General features: G+C 40.1%; 1 protein-coding gene across 1 annotated transcript in view; it reads right to left on the reverse strand.

Moving 5' to 3' along the window:
• SCIN (scinderin) overlaps positions 1-21,214 on the reverse strand; it is a 71,900-nt gene extending 50,686 nt beyond the window's left edge. The window contains exons 1-3 of the mRNA XM_040644235.1: positions 20,925-21,214; positions 14,331-14,485; positions 9,175-9,336 (exon numbers count right to left, since the gene is read on the reverse strand). Coding sequence (XP_040500169.1) covers positions 9,175-9,336; positions 14,331-14,485; positions 20,925-21,123 — 516 coding nt within the window. The 5' untranslated portion in view covers positions 21,124-21,214. The remainder of the gene's footprint in view (positions 1-9,174; positions 9,337-14,330; positions 14,486-20,924) is intronic.
• Positions 21,215-21,994: the final 780 nt, after the last annotated feature.

Here is a 21,994-nt window from a genome sequence, read left to right on the forward strand (position 1 = left end):
CTATTTCTATAAAAGTGACATACTCTCTTATTTCCTAGACTCAATTTTCAGTGGTGAATTCAGACAAGAAATACAATAAAATACGGACTTTAATTATAAATTGCCAAAAGCCAGAATTGTTTAAAGGGGTCTATTAATTTAAAAAACCCTTTTCTTTCAATGTTACTTAAGTTTTCCTGCAAATATATTTCATTCAATCACGGCAGCAACACATTAAAACATGCTTTAGATTTTAAATAGAAAATCTGTTTAGATTTTAAACAGAATTATAGCAATTCATTAAATCTGAGCAATTTAAATTCTATCATGGATGGATGATGTGGTTAGGACTTCTCATTTAACAAAGCTCTACTGTGCTAAATAAATGTGTATAGCATTATTAATAAGCTGCAGTGCCAACACTTACTCTATTCAGAGGTAGTTGGGTAAGACCACTTCTCTACCCTGTGCACAAGGAAACTCTGTACTCAATTGGCCCTGTGGTTGAAAAACGCTCCTATAATTCAACTTACCCTGTTTTTTGGCGGGTGTGAGCTAAAAAAAACCCAAGAATGCTACACACAGAGCTAAAAAATGCCCAAACTAATGTAACAGGTTAATACGTATTATTACAACAAAAAGTTTTCATAATTTAAATTGTTTTATTTATAATACTTTGATGGGATTTAGATAATTCTTTTGTAAATCTGATTTAAGCAGGTGAGATACTGAAAATGATAAAGCAAACACAGTTTCAGAGGCAACTATTTACCCTCTAAGAGTCTAAAGAATTTAACAATCCAACACTAAATGTTATACTTCTTTGGGGGAAGGGACATAAAGCCCCCTGTCAATATGGAAGTACCTATTCAATTCGGAATGGAATGCACTTAAATTTTGGCCAAAATTTGCTGATGTACTATTGCCCATGAACACCCTGTAGTTGAAGTTTGCCAAATTAGAACTAACTCTTAGTATACAAGCTCTTAAAGGAATACAAAATTATTCTGTTGGAATAATCTCTGGAAAAGTAAATAAGGGAGTAAAGACAAATCCGTTCTGGGCAATTTGTTTGGAGCACCAATAATAAGAAATAATAGCCAGTGAGTGATATTTATGGAAACAACCATACTGTGGACAGACTAGAGGTTTAAAATTTCCTTTAAACTATGTGGTCAGAGTTAACAAGTAAAACATCAAAGTACAGCCAAACCTCATTTGGGGGCAGGAAATAAGAGGAGAAATAACAATACTCAATGATACCGTTGAAGGGAAGCGAGATTTCAGAAGCAGAGTTTAAAGGAGCACCCAGAACAGCCCATGTGACGTTGACTCATAACATGTGCGAAGAATTCAGCATAGACTTGTTACTCTCTCCTCCTTTGCTAAGTTATTTATTCTAAATACATCTACAATTTTATAAAAGGAGAAGGGTGGCCAGACCTCTTGCTCTCCCTTGCCCCTACTGGCTTTATTTTTACTGTGCTTACTTTTCCCTTAGATCCAGTTAACAAAATATAAAAGCGCATTCAGATATCCTCTTTGCCTGAGGCTAAGCATAACTTAAACACCATAATGACTTGTGAGATAACGTCCAGGAATCTACTTTTTCTATTTTTAAACTTTAAACCATGACTTTTTTTTTTTAGTTTTTGGATGAACAAGTGTTTATTTACATCCCATCTTGTTGTTGCTCAAAGCCAAGCCAACTCAATATCATTCAATGACACATTTTTGTATTTTTAAAACACCTCTGGTTGAAGAATGGGAGATGGAGTGGGTGTGCATGGCCACTGAGGGCTTGGTGACCCGAAAGGAAGAGATTGCATGTGAGCTAGGGCAGAGCAGTGGCTATGGAGAAGAGAAGAATCAAGGGATCTAAACTGGAGGACAAGGAGAGGGGGACATGAGTTGGACCCTTCTAGCTTGGCTGCTGGTAGTGATGTCACTTACTGGGACCAGGTGACAGCTTGTGGAGCATTCTTTTCACAGCGATAAGCAGAGTTGGTGCAATTACATTCTCTGTACTCTGCAGAGTATTTGGCAAATCAAAGAAGTTTTATAGCCACATTTCATCAAAAATAATTGCTGCCAGCCACACATACTGGTGACTTAACTATTTTTAACTGATCTACTCTTTTTTCAGACATGTAACCCTGAATTTTCCAGCACCTTTAGACATTTACCATTTTGAGATGGTCCTCAACGTTAACTGTACAATAAAATGACCTGAGATAAGGCCTAAAAAGTACTTACCCCAGAGTCCTATCCCAAAACTAAAATCAGATTCTTTAGGGGTCATATCACACAGGCATCAGTATCTTAAAAACTTCTTCCTCATGATTCTAATGTGAAACTGTGAGAATGAAAACCTAAATCCTAATACCTCAGGAGATGTCTTTCCTAGTGCCCTCGTCTATTCTCTAATTGTAATGTGTCTGTGTCTCCATTCCAGCCCTTCCCACCTTCTACTCGTCATACTCCAAGCTGTGTATGTGTCTGTGCCTCTCACCATTTCACAGCACTTGGAGTCAAAGACTATCTGGTTTCCATCTTTATACTCCAGCACCCAGCACACACCAAGTGCACAGTAAATACCATTCATCCCTACTTCTGTTGAAGGGTAAATTTTAGAGATTTAACATTAAGTTTATTTTTCCCATTATCTTTTCTTATTGCCTCAAGGCTTTCCCCTTATAAAACTAGTGGAATGGATTACTTTCAGATAAGGACAAATTTATCCAGAACAAAGAAGACTTTATTCAGTTCTTTTGTTCTAAAATAAACCTTTTTAAGTCATAGTAGAGACAAAAGTCCAAAAGCCAACATAGGTTTAATTTTAAAAAATCTTGATTTTGTGAGAGTAAAGTTTTCTGAGGGAAGGAGTGAGGATGCAGCAATTTACAGAAAATTGGTTTTGCATATGAAGCATCAGAGTCTTGGCCTTAGGGACTAAAGTGTATTGCAGGAACCACACAGTAGGCAACACTGAAATGGTATAAGACTGGTTGGTCAGGTCCGAGAAAACTATGGGGATTACAAGAGAACTAGGAAACTTGATCAGATGCAGTGAATCTCTGAGAAGAGCTCAGTACATTTCCCTCCAACACAGTTGTCACAGTTGTCATGACCCTGAGCATTAGAGTAGAAACAACTGTGGGCAGTAAGTATCCAGGCAGTTAGACCAATGGGCACTGGTACAATGTGGGTACAGTGTCCCCACGCAGCATGTGGTATGGGAAAAATAAGGCAGAATCCCAGAGCGGCTACTATAATGGCTGACAGAACCAGAAAGGGTGGACATATCAAAAGACCATGAATATTTTCCAGTAAAAGTCTTGGGACAGAGGCCAAAGTCCAAAGTCCAAAGCTCAAGAATGAATGAAATGACGAAGACTCAATGAATGTTAGAGAGGAGTGAGGGCTAAACACTATAAAACAGACTCGCTTCCATTCTCAACCTGATCCCCCATCCTCAGGCCATAATATCGCACATACAATCCCCTATACCTGAGGGGTGGAGAAGGGGATGGGTGAGATAAGTTTGATTTGCTTTCATGATAAACAAGGTTCACCTTAATAGGGCAAGATTATTTTATTTTTAACCCTTCTGTGGAAATAGAAGCTTGACTATGAACTCAGGTTGAGCTACAGGTGAAAAAAGAAAATTACATCTCTATCTGCATGACTGCATGAGACTGTATGCTTTGTGTTGGACACATGTACATTTGTTGAGTGACTGTAAGTTCTGGGCCTTCTACTAAGGAAAAAGTGAGTGAGTGGGGTTAATAAACGAATGGACAGGCAATGTGGAAAATGCTCAAGGCAAGTCTGCAAGGTGATAGAAAATATGAGATAAAGGCTTGCCTAATTCTACAGGGGTGCAACATGGGACAGGGGAAGGAGAGAGGAAGAGGCCAAGGAACACACCATAAAAAAAGCAGTATCAGAAAGCAATATCGAAGGGGCACCTGGGTGGCTCAGTCATTAAGCATCTGCCTTTGGCTCAGGTCATGATACCAGGGTCCTGGGATTGAGCCCCTCATCGGGCTCCCTGCTCGGTGGGAAGCCTGCTTCTCCCTCTCCCACTCCCCTGCTTCTGTTCCCTCTCTCGCTGTCTCTCCCTCTCTGTCAAATAAATAAATAAAATCTTAAAAAAAAAAAAAAGAAAGCAATATCGAAGTTGAATATTTAAGGATGAGATGATATCGGATTGCTTACCAAAGAAAAGTGACGCACAGCAAGAGTGGATTCTAGGCAATGGAAACAATGTGTACAAAGCAAAAGCATGGTGACTTGAGGGGAAGTGTCATGCACAGGACACTGACACAATATCATGGTGATAAAGAGCCCGGGAAGGATTCAGGAGACACTCAGGAGGTAGAAGAGAGTAGGCCCAGTGACCAGTTGAAGGTAAAGCCCCTAGGAGAAGCCATCTGGATGACTTCTATATTTGGAGTTTGAGATCTGAATGATGGGTAGCTCCATTCAACATTATAAGACAAATAAGAGGAGAAATCATTTTGGAATGAGAGGGTGAAGTTGATGAGTTCCATTTTTAGACTTGTCCAGTTTGAGGTTCTTGTGATACAAGAAATATCTGGGAGGTAGTCTGAAATACTGACATAGATCTCAGGTAAGAGTTCTGAGTGAGACTATAACACTGAGATTTACCAGTGGGTGAGTAGTTGAAGTTTGGGTGAGGGCAAGTTTGCTCAGGAAGAATGTATAAGGAGACAATGATCAAAAGTGGAATCCTAAAAAACAAACAAACAAACAAACTTGAGGGGCTGGGCAGACCATGTGAAGAAGAATGAGAAAGAATGGTTTCAAAGGGAGGAAAAGCAGGAAGCCAGGGGAGGAGTGAGGCTAAAATAAAAGGGAGTAATCAACAGGGTCAGTTGCAGCTCAGGGATGGAGTGGGTAATGAACAAAGTGTCCACTGGATTTAGCAGAAGCCATTGCTGCTGTAGGATGAACAGATTCAAAGAAATGGTGGGAGGGAAAGTCAGGAAACGTGGGTTGCAGACCAACTGGTAAATGAGGAAGTCTAGACTGCTGTTTCAAAGCAGCAGGAGGGAACAATGAGAGAGGGGACCATAGGTTATAAATAGCAAGGTGAGTGGGGCAAAGCTGCATAACTGACCAAACGAGTTAACAAGGAAACGGAACATGCCCAATAGCACAATTAGTAACTCACCACAGAAATTCCTCCTCCTGTGAAATCCAACTCTCCACTAGTGGCTGGCTCTGACAAGTATTCCCGAAAGAGTTAGCTCCAGATCCCAAACTTTGAAATTATGGACTCTTCCCATTATTATTCACTTTCTGTAGTTACTGATGGCTTTGTTGCAATATATTTAGACGTGATTTTATTAGTCATTCCTACAACTACCTCAGCTACCTCATAGCTTTAAAAATGGTGGGAAAAAGATGACTGATAAATTCACCAACATTAAAATACACAGCTCAAAAGCACTTTTCCAAAGATTCAGTAAATTCCAAATTGCTAAGATCTAGCCATGTTCCATATTATTTTCTGAGAATACACTAAAATATAAGATAGCTTATCCAAATCATCCTCTAAAATGTTGATTTCTTAACATTCAATGTGATTAAATGGGAATTTTATAATTTCATGCTTTTGATCGAGGTGGTTACATGGCCCTATCTAGGAAATATTTACTATAGTCTCAAAAATCCTATAAGAGCACGTTTCGAAGGTACATGGCATATCATGTTAATAATAGTAATTGTTGATCAAAAAAGTTGACTTCCTCAAACAAAATCAAAATATAGGATTTAGGTTATGTCCATAACCTTAGTTTTAGCCAGCTGGCTCTAGCTGGAGGAGAACTTTAGAGGTCCAATCTACTTTTTTCATACCTGGATAATAAAACAAACTTGAAGAAATTGCACTGGCTTCTTTTTGTACTCTCTAATGCAGAAAGTCATTATGAAATCGTGAACTTATTAAGATTTTATGGTAGAGAAAATTTTGGTCCCATGTCTTTCTTTGTTTACTGTGACACACCCCAAAAATAAAGTCTCCAAGGTAATTTCAAGATCTTATCACCATTCAGAAATTGTTGGCAACATACCAACTGGTTAAAGGTTAGTCACATAAAAAGAGATCATGTGAATAAACGAGAGTGTATGTAGGACTGCTTGATTCCTACCAGGGCATCCCCCTGGGGTACAGTCTACTTCTACGACATAAGAGATCAACGACTGTCTCCACAACAAAATCATTCCAAATGTCTCTAACCAGGCATGAGAGCAGGAGACAACTTGAAAGTCGTTAAAGGTAATTAACTCTATAAAATAAAGATAATTTACTATTAAACAGATAAATGTCCTTGAATCTCATAATAGAGGCTCTGTGTGTATTATATGACCCTGTACTTGTGGGTCATACTCCCATGGCAGATATTACCCACCAGAAGACAGAATATGTCACTGGAACTACCATCTGCCTACCACAGCACCCAACTACCTAACCCATGCGGAAGCTCAGTACTTGCTCAACAAAATAATAAATGATTTCATTAACAATACTACTGTTAAAAGATTCTAAACTAGATTAGACATAATTCTGAATGGAGCAGATTCGGAAACTGTTGCAAGATACTCTGTTATAGAGCCACACCATCTTATATCCCACCTAGTTAGCTTAGGGGAGTGAAAAGAATGTAAACTAAGAAGAGAAAACCCCAGGTCACCAGTCAACGTGTATTAATGCAAATGACTCGCTCCTCCCCTCTCTGGCTTTTTTTCTCTTGTGAAACCACGATGACAACGGTCATTTCCAGATGTGACTCCATGTCAGGGGAGACTGAATCATAGTCAGCGAAGGTTAGAAGTACCATCAGAAAGCAAAGTCAAGACGAAAACAATAAATGAGGAAGTTAAGGCTTTGGAGAGGTGAATGACTCGCTCAAGATTAAAGAGTTCATAGTTGGAAAGCTGAGCTGGAAGCCACGGGTGGTAATTAAAGAGATTACTGCATGCGTGGGGCAATTACAGTACACATGAAAAGTTATTTCAAGAAAGAAATGTGTCCAAGTAATGGCAGTGATGAATTACATTATCAACGGGAAGTGTCTCTACTGTTTAGGGGCCCCAGAGATCTTCTAATCAAATACCCAACTTTTAGAGATGAGAATCTAAGATTAAAGTCAGCTTGGATGAAAACTGAGGTCTCTTTTTTCTATGAAAAATACTATCTTATATGTTAAAACCCTTCATAAATTATCAAGGGATAAAGGGCTATAAAAACGTTAGGAGAAGCCGGTTAGGAGAATGGGTTAGCATTTAAAGTTGAAAAAGGCTTTTCCAGGGGCTCCTGGGTGGCTCAGTCGGTTAAGCAGCTGCCTTTGGCTCAGGTCATGATCCCAGGGTCCTGGGATCAAGCCCCGCATCGGGCTACCTGCTCTGTGGGGAGCCTGCTTCTCCCTCTCCCTTTGCCTGCCACTCTGCCTACTTGTGCTCTCTGTCAAATACATAAATAAAATCTTTTTTAAAAAGGGGGCGGGGCGTTTCCAAGAAATTCAGGATAGGTTCATGGCAGTGGTACTGCCATTTTGGGTGCAGATGTCTAAGTGTGACACTGAGAACTGTACTTTGGGCATTATAATATGATGATCTCAACTGGGCACACAAGCTGGTGTGATCCAAGATAGTCTAATTAGACATTAGCAGTAATAAAACTATAGGTGTATCCTACCCGAGAGAAATCCACGAAGTTTATAGCTTGGGGCCATTTTCCCCGTGATTTATAACCTCAGCACACTTCATCTCTGTGCTGTTGCTAAGTGAGTATTGCCTTAACAGAACCTTGACTGTGTGGCTCCATTTTCAAAATCCTTAAGGTCCCTTCTCCATGCATGTGGAATAAACTCTTTTGGCTGTGGTCTGATGCTTTTCCCCAAACTACTGCCCATAAAGAGGCAGTAAAATAAGATGCTCAGGTGGGAATCAGACATCCCCAGGTCGGATCCTGGCTTCCCCATTCACGGGCTGTGCAGCCGGAAGCAAACTGCACAGCTGGTGCGAGCCTCAGGCTAACTGAAGCCACACAGGTCACAGCAAGTCTCCGGATGATGCTGAGCGCAGAAGTGTTTGCGCCAAGAAGTGGGATGCAGATGTACGTGGGGCAACGAGAAGAATGACCATGAGGAGGAGAAAGGCGTCATAAATGCTCTGCTCGCCTGCCTTCTCTGCTTTGCCCATGGCTTTTCAATGGTAGAGAATGCCTTTTATCTCAACTTTATTTTATTTCTACCTTACAAAGTTTAAAAGACCTAACTCAAATCCCACCATCTAGAGTCTAGCACAAGATCTTGCAATAATTCTTCTTTTCAAGATAATAATGATAAGGGGCATCTGGGTGGTTCAGTCAGTTAAGAATCTGCCTTCAGCTCAGGTCATGATCGCAGAGTCCTGGGATTGAGCCCCACATCGGGCTCCCTGCTCAGCGGGGAGTCTGCTTCTCCCTCTTCCTCTGCCCCTCCCCCTCATCTGTGCTCTCTTTCTCTCTCAAAATAAATAACTAAAAATTTTTAAAAGATAATTATTATTAAGTATACCTGAACTTAGAGAGGCCTCTTTTCCTGGAAGAAAATATAAGTCAGATATTGCCCATCCCATTGAGATGATACTTGATATCTGTACTTGTGCCTTTTCTTTTAATACCCAAAAATAATTAAAAAGTCTGAAATAGTACGGTGTAGTATATGTGTGATATACATACCAAAATAACCCCAAAAAACTCTTCGGGCCGGCTGTTTAGACTCATGTCCATTTGAAATCCTAGAAACTTTGCTTTCAGGGGGAATCAATCTGCCCCTCAAATAATGTTTTCCCACACCCAATTAAGGACAAAAATAATTAACAGAAGCTCTGTTCAGACAGAAGGGTAAATATATTAAAAATTATTCAATGTGTGTTCTATGGTAGGAAGAACTAAATCACTACTCCATTCTAAACCTATCAAAGAAAATAAAAACTTTGAAGTCTCACTTTGTGCGATTTAAATACTTGCCAATTCGTCATATGATATGATTGCCTCTCACATAAACATGAGCTCTTCCCCATGTGCAGAAAACATGATTATCTTCCACAGCACGTGCATCTGATTTGATCTGACGACAATTCACTTTCCTTTAGACGTCTGCACGTATATGTAACACTTACAGTGCCCAGGTCAATGATGAAGCAGTCGCCCTTGTTGAAACTGTCCCAGCTAAGGGGAACTTCCGTGGCCCTGACCACTCTCCGACCCTTCACATGCAGGAGCCTCTTAGCGGTCAAGTCATTTGTGAGAACATGATTTAGTCCAGATGCCACACCTCCAGCCTGATCAGTGGGAGGAAGACAGAAAACAAAACAAAACCAGATGAGGCTTCTAACTAGATACAAAAACATATAAAACCACAGGTGTACGTGCCAAAAGTGCCTGTCACCCCAAGACAAAATAGCCACCTAAGAGCATGTGAAACATTAAGTATGCAGAAGAGAATGCCTTGGCAAATCAACACTTTTTTTTCTTTTAAGGCCTTTTGCCCATCCTGTTTTAATCATTCAATTTAACATTGCAAGTATTTACTAAGAACGTTCCGTGGATAAAACCTGTGACATAAATGAAAAGAAGCAGTAGCTGATGTCCTTCGGGAATGAATGATTCTAAAACCATCAAGTGAGAGGCAGACAAGATTTCAGGGAAGAAGAAGACAGGAGGATAGAGGAGAGTCAGAGGTAACAAGAGCAAGTGAGGAGAGAACTAGACACCCAAAAATGCCCATGCCCCACACAGTGTTAGGACAGGGAAGGGGAGTTGAGTCCTGGTCAGGTATGGGTGGATCCCATTTATGATTGTTTTAACATTATAAAGAATTTTTTTTTCTTTCTTTCTTTCTTCCTTCCTTCCTTCTTTCCTTTCTCTTTTTCTTTCTTTCTCTCCCTTTCTTTCCCTTTCTTTCTTTCTTTCTTTCTTTCCTTCCTTCTGTCTCTCTCTTTCTCTCTCTCTTTTTTTCCTTTCTATGCCAGGTCTGAGTATTTATATCCTAAATTTGGTTGCACATCCCAAAACAAAACAAAACTATATTCAATTTTAAAATGCTAAGCAAAATAATGAACCATATCAAGTACATCTTCTTGTCTTTTTTGAAATTGGCTTTTACCTTTTCACTTTTTCCTTTAATTAAGTGCTAGAAATGATCATCTTTATTTATTTCCATAATTAATTATGAGGCAATGTGCATAATAAAGATGCAGTGTAAGCAAATCACTTTTATTGCTCAAAGGCCTCCTAAAATAATATGGTAAGAAAATTAGCAGTATAGGAAACCTATAAAATGATCCAATTTTCAAATTTATTCATAGGGGCCCTGGGTGGCTCAGTTGCTTAAGCATCTGACTCTTTTTTTTTTTTAAAGATTTTATTTATTTATTCGACAGAGATAGAGACAGCCAGCGAGAGAGGGAACACAAACAGGGGGAGTGGGAGAGGAAGAAGCAGGCTCATAGCGGAAGAGCCTGATGTGGGGCTTGATCCCAGAATGCTGGGATCACGCCCTGAGCCGAAGGCAGACGCTTAACCGCTGTGCCACCCAGGCGCCCCAAGCATCTGACTCTTAATTTCAGCTCAGGTCATGGTCTCAGGGTCACGAGATCGAGCCTCACATCAGACTCCATGCTCAGTGCGGGGTCTGCTTTTCCCTCTCCCTCTGCTCCTTTCCTGTGCATGCTCTCTTTCTCTCTCAATAAATAAAATAATTTTTAAAAGTTTATTCATAAACATGTACAGTAAATCCAAAGAAAGAAGTTAAGCTGCCTATGTAATCATTAGCACATTCTTGAAATTTCCACTGATTTTTTTTTTTAACTTTTTTATTTATTTATTTGTCAGAGAGAGAAAGCACACAAGCAGGGGGAGCAGCTGGAATCATGACCCAAGCTGAAGGCAGAAACTTAATGAACTGAGCCACCCAGGTGCCCCAAAATTTCCACTGACTTTAAATTTCCACCATTCTCCAGGAAAAGACCCTCATGAATCCAAAGGTTTTATTACTATAGGCTAAAAGTTGACTTCAGGACAATTGTAACCACAAATTTTATGAAATACATAATAATTTCTCAGTCCATAATTTTTATCAAGTTTGCCATAAATGAACAAACTAAGTATTATACAATAAAAATAAACACAAGTTTCCATCTATATATTATTGTTCTTGGCCATTTCACTTTTAAAAAAAATAAGTACACTGTGATCTGATAAGCAGTGTAGGAATGCTGTGATCTGAAAGAAAGTTATAAAATATAAAACCGACCGAGGATATTTACATAACATTTAAGCTACTGTCATATAACGAACCATCAGAGTGATAAAGAGTCTGTGCACATTTAATAGTATTTTAAAAACTAATTTTGTCTTAATATTTGATGTGAAAAAGGTACAAAAGAAAAACTATCATTTTCATATATGATGGTGTCTGATAGTATTTCTGGACTAGTGTTTGAATTAACCCTAGAAACTCCCAGTCTCTTTCTACCTTCACAAAGCAGGAGAGCAAGGTGAACGACCCTCTAAGTCAGTGGCACTACAAACACGGTTTTGCTGGCTGATGGATGTTTGACGGCCGCTATTTACAGTCATGGCTCAGAGCCGCGTCTTGTTGAGTTTGGGAAAGAGATTTAATATAAGGAAGTAGTGGTGAGGGACGCCCGCGCGGCTCAGTTACACGTCTGCCTCCGGCTCTGCCTCCCGCTCGGGTCATGCGCCCACATGACCGCATCAGGCTCCCTGCACAGCGAAGAGGAGCCTGCTTCCTCCGCCTGCAGCTCCCCCTGCTCCTGCGCGCACTCTCTCTCTCGCTCTCTCTCTCTGGCAAGTAAATAAATAAGATCTTTAAAAAGAAAAAAACAAAAGGATGAACTCCCCCAGCCTAAAAAGGCTCATAAAAAAGAAATCTCAGGTCAACTATATGACATGAGAAGATGGTCTTAACGTTGCCTTGCTGAATCTTTACCTTACACATGGCAACGAAATATGGCTGTTGCTGGTTTGGTAATGGTAGGCTTTGCCAAACTGTGTCCATTCCAAACAGACACGAAACACTGTTTCATAGAGTAATCTTAAATAAAAAATTCATCTTGATATTTGGACCATTTATTTATATTGAGAGCATCATAGTATAATGATTACCAGCTTAGGTACTGAAGTCAGATGGTCACCCAGTCACATATCCACTGTTAGACCTTGTTAAGTTCCATAGTTTCTCAAAGCTTTTGTTTACTTAATAGGGTGACAATGACAGAAACTGCACCATGGGGGTGCTATTTGGATGAAATGAGATAATATACAGGAAGTACTTAGCACTTAGTATGAAATGAAGTACAACATAATAGTCTTTGCTATTCCAGGGCACCTGGGTCGCTTAGTTGGTTAAGCATCTGACACTTGATTTCAGCTGAGGTCATGATTATAGGGTCGTGAGATTGAGCCCCATGTTAAGCTCTGAGCTCAGCATGGAGTTTGGTTGAGATTCTCTCTCCCTGTGCCTCTGCCTCCCCCCTGCCGTGTACTTTCTCTCTCTCCTTCTCTCTCAAAATAAATAAATAAAATCTTTTTTAAAAAACAGTCTTTGCTATTCTGGGTGGCAAATTATCTTTGCTTCCACATTTCTTATCAAGTATCTTGCAACTGCACACATTGTCATCTGCTCAATGTCACTAATGATAAGACCTTGAACGACAGTGAACAGATTTTTTTGCTGATAAATTTGACCTCCATTTGCAAATATCCTCTTTCTAAACTGTAAAATTGCTTTTTCATGTCCCCTTTTAAATATATACCCAGAAGTTTGATTTCAGAGGTCCTGCTAATAGCCAGAAGGATTAATAACAAGTTCCCGCTGACTGTATATGCACTATATACATATTTTATTATTTAATTTGATCCTTAATCCTTACAACACCTATATGAGGAAGCTGTTGTTATACCCATTCTATGTTTGAGGAAACTGAGCACAGAAAGCTTACATACTTGCCCTGAGGTAAACAAGTCATATGTAGCAGAAATGGGTTCATAACCAGGATGATGTCATATCACACGCTTTTAATAACTACAAGACCCAGCTTATTCAAAATGTGGGTTTCACTGACTTAAAGAAACTTCCAGGATCATTTGACATAAACTGTAGGAACTCATGTGAATTAAATAAAATGAGAAATCATACATTGTTTCATATTTAGGGTTGTTCATAACCTAGAGTGAAGAAATGGTTTCAAGAAAGAAGAGAATTTGCAAGTGTTTACCCTCATCTCAATGGCATCACAACATATTCACTAAGGCTCTGATCAGGTAAAAGTAGAAATAAACCCTGGCATTGTAGATAAATTTAATATATATTCAGAATTCTAGTTTAGTGCCGAGGCTTTACGTTTTTAGTAAGCTAACAGGCTCAAAGGGTGCAGTGTGGGTCTGCAGAAGCCCCGTCGGAGCGTGTCTGATTCTGATATGTGGGTCTAGGGAGGTATTTGTCACACTGTAACTGAACACTCCTGAGGGCAGGGGAGATTGTGAGGGGTGCCCAGTCCACAGGGGTCATGGAGGGAATTCTAAAAAAAAAAAAAAAAAAAAAGCCTGTCTTTCACTGAAGGTTGCCTTAAAAGAAGAGAACTACTTAACTTGTTTTTGTTTCTTTTTCCCCCAAAAGAAAAGCCAGTTGATGATCAGTGTTTCAGGCCAAAACACATAAATACATTCATGTGTGCGTGAGGCTGAACCACACAGACAGTCAACTCAATGGTTTGTTTCATTTGTATCATCTCCAAGATCAAACCACACTAGTTGGGAAATGTGTGTATAGTTCTTTCTAGTAACTGGAATTATAATTGTTACAAATATTGCATTATGACATTCCAGAACAATTGAGATTCCCAAGTCTTGGGTTATTTGCGGCAAATTCAAAGGCTCTCTAAAAGAGCATAAACAAAAACTGCGAATACCCAAGTTGCCAATTTTTAATTACTGAAGTAACTCCACAAAACTTTAAAGAGCTTTCTTGTGACAACATTACTAAAAGCTCTTAACTTTATTAAAAATGAACCTATTAAATGAAGTCAATCCAGAATATTTCACATATTACAGCCATGGTCCACAAACATTTATTGAGCACCTACTATGTATCCAGCAGGTACTGGTATATATCAGTAAGCAAGACAGATTGAAACAAAAACAAAACAAAAAACACTGCCCTCGATGAACTTTCATTCTCTGAAGAGATGATGTGTGGATGGATAGGAAGAGAAAGGGGGTCACAATGGAAAGAGTTCAGAGAGAGGCTTACCTTGTATTTCAGGCCTCCTTTGAAATAGCCAACAAAATCAGTAGACTCGTAGCCTTGAAGCTCTCTACTCTGCACTGGCTTGCCACCCAAATAGTCATCCATCTGAACAGTAAAGATGGCAGCTGCCGTGCTTTCATCCTGAGTACACTCCTTTCCTGAAACAGCGAAGGACGGCACTTCATTGATCAAGCCAGGAAAATGACTAAGGCAGAATTTTTGATAAGAAAAGCTCAGAAATTTTCTTTCAATTATACATACATCAATACAACAAATAGTCTTCAGCAGAACAATCTTTTGACAGAAATGGTGTAATATAAAAATACTATTTTGTTAATAGTTACAATTGTTTTGTTCTTGCTTCTTTTTAAAAACTGTTTAAAAGAAGCACTGCTGGGGGCCCCTGGGTGGCACAGTCGGTTAAGTGTCCCAACTCTTGGTTTCGGCTCAGGTCCTGATCTCGGGGTGGTGGGATGGAGCCCCATGTTGGGGTCCATGCACTGTGCAGGGTCTGCTTGGGACCCTCTCTCCCTTTCTGCCTCTGCCCTTCCCGTTCATGCTCTCTCTCCCTCCCCCTCTCTCTAAAATAAATAAATACATCTTTAAAAAAAACCCACAATACTGCTGTCTGTATATGCTCAAGAAGATACAGCACTATATTCTAGTAGGATTCAGATTCATTTGCTAATCAGATCAGACTATGAGAACATTTTCCAATTGTTTTTAGCCTTTATTAGCATCAATCTTAAGGCTTCCAACATGCCAATATGTTAATATTTGTAAGGAATATGAACATCATAGGCCATAGATAAATAGCTTTAGAAAAGAAAGTGGTTTTTAGAATGGGAAAATGAGTATCACTTGACCTTATCCCTATTTTTAAGTCCTAGTGCCCCCACTTCATTATCTTACTGGTGTTAAGATCATATTCTCTAAGTGGAAAGGGAGAGTAAAAGAAAGAGATGCCAACATCTATTGAATGTGAATGTAGGCATTATCAACCCATGAATTTAACACACAACACACATTTACTTTTCACTAATTCTAGTATAAATCCCATCCGGGCAACATCGCTGAGGTCAAAACACCAATTCTTCAGCACCATTGTCTTCCGTGTGCACAAGGACCAGAGCCAGTCCTGAGGGAAACTCAAATTTTAGAAAACACACTTCAAAACCCTTATTACATCTGAGCTGTGTAAAAATCATAAGTGATTCTAGAAATAATAACAGCGAACATTTATACATTTATAATACCCCTGATATGGGCCAGATACTGTGCTAGTGTTTTACATGGACGATCTCATTTAATCTTCAAGACACTGTATGGAGCAAAAATATTTTCTACCAAGTTACAACAGAAGCAGTAAAGGCTTCGAGAGTCCATGTAACTTCCCTGAGGTCATAAAGTTGACCTTTGGTAGAACACGACACAGAGGCAGGTTTCTGTAGCTCTGAGCACAGGCTCTGAGAAACTACAATACCAATCGATAGTTTTTTATACTCAGACTTTCATTAGCAGTCACATTTTGTGGTGATTGGGTTAGGTTATTTTCCTCCACAGGTAACTGATGTAGAATATTTAGAAGCCGTAACAATACTACAGTTCACAGGAAACCCCAATTGAGAGTATTCACCAAAGCTGGAGAAAGGGAAACAGTCATATTAATGAAAGAATTGTATTTTTTTACATTCCTCCCTTACTCTGAAAGGGAACCTGCAAAGCAACTTATCTTCTCAGGAAAAAAATCCACTAGCTGTAAGAGTATTGACGTGGTATCCATTTTGTAAATTTGTCGTGTCAAAGGAAAAAAAAATATGCAATTTTGCAGTCCGAAAGAACACTGCCCACTTTCCCATCCATAAACGAGAATACTAATAAAGACACAGATGTAGATTTGCACAGAGATGTTTTAAGAGAGAAGTTTAAATCAAGGTTAATATCAAAAGTGTTAAAGATAATGTGTTTGACATAAACATCCTTACTTAAGCACAAGTTGAAACACAAATTTCTTAAGATGTAAATGGACAGGCATGCAATTAATGAATGAACTGGAAGTAAGTTAATTAAATTATGCTATCATTTGTTGATCTTTGTGTACTGTGCTGGGCCAAGGAGTATCAGTATGAATAAACTAGAATCCTTGCTCTAAAGAAGTTGAAAGATTCTAAAGAAGCCAATACCAGCCTTTGAATGAAAAAACTAGAATCCAATTCAGTGATATCATGATGCAATTTTAGCAATGTTCAGGAACATAGGAACTTACTCCATGAATTTTGCTTATGACCTCATTCATTTTCCCTTTTCTGATGCTTTTACCAAAGTCTTTCAAGTTATGATATGTTCTTTTGTGTTATGTCCTTTTATATTTTATGGCCTTACATTATATTTGTCCATTTGCAGCAAAGTTCCTAAAATTGTTTTGGGGATATGATGACAGGTACATGATCTCTATGCTAAAAATTACACAATGTTAATGAAAAAAATCAAAGACCTTAATAAATATATACTGTTTATGAACCGTAAGACCCAATACAATAAAGATGTTAATTTTCCCCAAGATGATCTACAAGCTTAACGTTATTCCTATAAAAATCATAGGAAGGTTTATTATGGACTACATAAGTTTATTGTAAAACTTATAGGAAAAGGCACAGGTCCTGAAAGAGTTAAAACACCTTGACGAAGAAAAATAAGATCGGAGGAATAATGCTATCTGATATTAAAGTTTACTATACAGGTACAGTAATTAAGAGAGTATGGTATTGGGAGGAGGAGACACATAGATCAACGGACCAAATTTCCCCCAATGGTAACAGTTTTCAAACTAGAGTATAGTCTGGTATGCCACAGTATACTAAAGCACAACCATGTAAGCACAGTATGCACAGAATGCAAAAGCCAGGATATTGAGACTGATACAATCCACTTATCTTTCTCATATTTCCCCAATTTTACTTGTACTCATCTATGTGTGTTTAGTTCTCTACATCACCTGTAAATTCATGTATTCATCATCCCAGTCAAGATACTGTATAGTTACAGCATCAAAAAATCCCTTATGTTGCCCTTATATAACTAACCCTATCTCCCACCTGCATTACCCCCTCCCTACCCCATCCCTAACCTCTGATAACAACAAATCTCAACTTTTCTATAAATGGAATCATACAGTAAGGAGCCTTTTGGCATTTTTTTTTTCCACTCAGAATAATTTACCGGGGATTCGTCTGAGTTGTATGTATCAATAGTTTGTTCTTTTTTATTGCTGAGTAATATTCTCTGTTATAGATATGCCAAAATTTGATTAATCAGTCATGGTGGAAGGATATCTGGGCTGATTCAAGTTTTTGTCTATTCAAATAAAGCTGCTATGGACATTCATGTGTAGGTTTTTACGTGATTATAAATTTTCATTTCTCTGGACTAAATACCCATAAATGCAATTACTGGGTCATACGGTAATTGCAAGTTTAGTTTCGTAAGAAACTGTCAAACTCTTCTTCATAATGGTTGGACCATTTTATATTCCCCTCTTAAGCAATATATAAAAATCCAGTTTCTCAGCGTCCTCACCGCCCTTGTATATTATAAGTTCCTTGAATTGTACACTGTATATTGTAATCCATTTCTTTGGATTCCCATTGCCTTGCATAGAGCCTAGCACAGACTAGATATATCACCAATGTTTACTGCTCTCAAATACATTGAAACTGGAAAAGAGAAGCGAGGAGGGTGGGATTTTGTGACATAGGTCCAGGATGGGACTGACTAGCTTTATCATCCAGCTGTGCTTACAGACATGACGCTCTAAGTAAAGAGGAGCAGAAGGTGGATCCATTTAAACTGCTAGCTACAAAGCTGAAATACTTTCTACGGAAGGACCCGTGGAACAACTTTTAACTTATCTGCAACAAATTCTTACTTTGTAAGGAAAATAAAAGAAAAAATAATAAAAGGAAATAATCTGAAATATGTGAGGGTATCATGGAAAGCCTCAGAGAGCAGGAAAGATGACTCTCCCTCTCATCTTCTATTTTATGTCCTGCTGCTTCTTGCTTCCCTTTCTTCCTCTTACGTGGCCTGTTCTTTGATTTTCATCATGTGTACCTTCCCATCCCAATCTGAGTCTAACTTCACTCCCCTTCATCTTCCTTCCGACTGATTTCCTTTAGTTAAACTTCCTTTCCCCCTGAACTTCCAGCTTTCCCTCTTGGAACTTTTTCTCAATCTGTCTCTCTGATGAATTCTCATGAATTCATCCAAATTTAGGTCTTAGGGTAGAAGTTTTTGGATGAAATCCAGCTTGCTTCAGGGAACTGAAGTAGGAAGAGGGGCTGAACAATTCCATCTACAGGCCCAGTGGACCATTTTACTCTAAACTTTTCCATGTTCCCCATGATTGTCTCTAGGACAAGACCCCTGCCAATCACCCTCATTTTCCTTTTTTCTGTCAAGGTGTCTCTCCGTCCCTGCTTCCCCATAACTATAGACACTGCCTCTCTCACAGCTTTTAGCTGTTCTACCTGTGTTATATCACTTTTTGTCTTATTGTATCTGAGATTATAAACTTTCAGAGAAGTTTCATAAATTATTCACATGCAGAAATGCCTTACACAATGCTGGGCACGTTGAATAATTATTGAATGAATTATCTCATTAATTAACACACTATTAACTTCAGTTTTAGTAGATCTTTACAATCATGAAGTGTTTTTGTCCAAAGCGTTTTCTATTACAGTTTTCGAAATTGGTGAGCACTAAATGAATAATTGAGTTAATGTGAATCTGTAAACCTAAAAAACAATTTGTTTAATGAGCAAGCTTCTTTGGATAAGAAAGAACCCAGAGAATAACCACCCCCACCTTCCCCCCAAAAAAACCAAAAACAAAAAAAGAAAAAGAAAAAAACCCCCACAAACTGTGCTCAAAGCCTCTTGCCGTCTTCTGAAAAGACAAGCTTAACTGCTGTCTACAGCAAAATATGAAGGCCCTTCACATCTTAATTCACCAAAATTACAAATGTGGCATTTCAGACACTTATTCATTCTAGATCCAAGTTCTGAATAGAAAGACCAAGATGAGGACATTACTATTCTATCTGGCATCATTCATTCATGAACATGGTTTTATATTAAGGTTTCAGTGATTTCTCATATAAAATATAAATAGATCACTGTCTATTTATCACAAGGAATAGTGACACTATCTTGGGAAATCAAAATGTGTTTGGAACTAGGCTTCAGCTTTGTCAAGCAAGCACAAAATTTTAATATCAAATGCTATAATAAAAACAATCCTTTTCCCTCTTTGTATTTCTCACTTGGAGTGTCTGTTTCAGGTGTGCACTACGTTGAGAACATCACTTCCTAATGTTTTCTGCCATTTTATTTCTTAAAATCTTCAAATGTTAGAAATAAAAACGATGGCTTTTCAAGGGCTTCAAAATGCATATATGTGTATGTGGTTTTGTGTGGTCTCCCCACAGGCTCAGGAATAAAGCTAAAAATAAAGAAACAGAAGTCCAGGGGAAGCAAGCTAGTTGTAAAAGAAGGCCATAAGTCTCAGATAATCGGCACGTTGTCAGACGGGGTGTGCCCACTGGCACAGGATCTTACAGGGAGAGGTTGGACATTCAGGATGTTTACGAGTAAAAGTAGAAGGTGGAAAAAGTAGAACACACAAGGCCCAGTATTCTGACGACCTGGCGCGAGTGCAGCCCAAAATAATTACTACTACTGAAGAAGCTGTTTGGTTTCACACTGTGTCCTTGTTCAAATGGATAAATAATAATAATAAAAATACCTATTATAATAAGGCAACTCATTTAAATAATACATATGCCATATAAAGCTATTTATTTATATTGACAATATCTGTACTTTTTTCTCTTTTCCATCCAGGGTCGCCCACATCCTGATCAGCAGGAATTTCTGTTAGCCGAGCAGGGCGGAGCAAGTGGATTCTGATTTAAAGTCACCCAGAGCACTCATTACCGAAACGTGTGGAGAAATATAAGCTGGGGCTCAAGGGCAGAAAATAAAAATAAATTAACTAGAGAAAAGGGCGGCGGAGGTGGTTGTGGGGGCGTTACTTCTCGCCAGCTGCGGCGGATGCCTACAAACTTGTTTGACTTCATCTCGTCCCTGACAGGGAAGCCAGGACTGAACTTGTCGGAAGGTGAGCGGGACTTGGCCAGAGCCAGGGTGCGCTAAGCAGCGGCCCTGGGCTGGAGCGGGGTTTCCAAACTGGGAGGTGCAAGGGCGAGAAGCTAGAGGAACCTGCCTCCAAGCCCGGGAGACCCGCCTGACAGAGGGCAAACCGGGGCGCTAAGACGCTTCCCGACGTCTCCGTGCCCGGCGTTTGCAGCCGCGTTCGCAAGAGCGGACTCTGGTGTGGAGAAGGAGGCCAGCTCCAAGGGGGCCGCCCGAAGCGGACGCGACAGGAGCGACGGGTCTCCAGGCCCTTCCCGTTTGCGGTTGCCCTCTCCCCCCACCCCACCCCACCCCCATCTCCACCCTGCAAGTCTCAGCCTCCCGCGGCCTCGGCCCTCCCCGACCTGGGTGCGTCGGGGTCCCGCTGCCGGCAGCCCCTTACCCAGCCAGAAGTGCAGGCGGTAGGTGAAGCCCCGGCTCGCCTTGGTCGTGTGCAGCACCAGGTAGGCATCCCCGACGTAGAAGTCGCCGTAGGCGCTCTCGGGCACCGGCACGAGCTCGAGCTTCTCGACCCGCCAGACCTGCAGCCCCGCCTGCTTGCCCGCTCGGGCGAACTCCTCGTGGTACAGCCCCTGGGACATGGCTCCGACGGGCACTGCTCCGGGAAAGGGGCGCGGGATCAAGTCGGTCTTGAAGTCGAACTAAGCCGAGACCGGCAGGAGCGACACCCTGTTCGCCGGGACTTTATAGGACTCGCCCCGCGTGGAGGCGGGGCTCGGAAGCGGGAGGGGCTAAGTGCCCGAGCCCCAGGCGCTCACGGCTGCGGCTAGTACCAAACTCCGACGCCCTACGCCGAGTTAGCAGGACGTGTTCCTTTTCCCTCTTTGTGTTTCTGAGATCCGGAGGGCATTTACAGAAATTCCTGAAAATGCCGCCTAGTCTGAGGGAAGGACGTTTCTTTCTGGTAACACGTGGAGGAGATGAACAATTTAAACTGGTGGGCGCATCCTTCTTTAAAAAAAAAAAAAAAAAGGCTGTCCGGGTAACAGTCATCTTCATCACCAACTCCTTCATTTCACTGGCCAGTCTCTCCATTCCTGATAGCCGAAATTTCTGTCTTGATCTTTCCAATTTGAAAATGCTGTGAAAAACGAAAATGTCAGGTTCCTTGGAAAGGATGAAAACCTGGAAGGCTGATGGTCCTATCCCCTGGGGTTCAGGAGCTGTGTTTTTGCCACCTGCTTCCTTTGGCCAGGAAAGTTACTGAAAAAAATAGCCCTCCTCCTGGGGTGTTCTCAGGCTGTGTTGTTTATGTCTGTGGTATTATGCGCAGTTTGCCTTCTGAGTTGCCTGGTACCTGGCTTCAAGGGACAGATTTCTTATTGTTTACCCTACAGTTTTTGCTTTTGTTGCACTGTACCATACACGTGGAAGTTTACTCTTCATTTTGCATTATTTTAACCACAGCTAGTATGGCAAAGGATTTTGTTATTGAAAAAGCAAATCACTCAG

This window comes from Ursus maritimus, unplaced genomic scaffold (genome assembly GCF_017311325.1).
Source record: "Ursus maritimus isolate PB19 unplaced genomic scaffold, ASM1731132v1 scaffold_3, whole genome shotgun sequence".
Taxonomy (NCBI): Eukaryota; Metazoa; Chordata; class Mammalia; order Carnivora; family Ursidae; genus Ursus; species Ursus maritimus.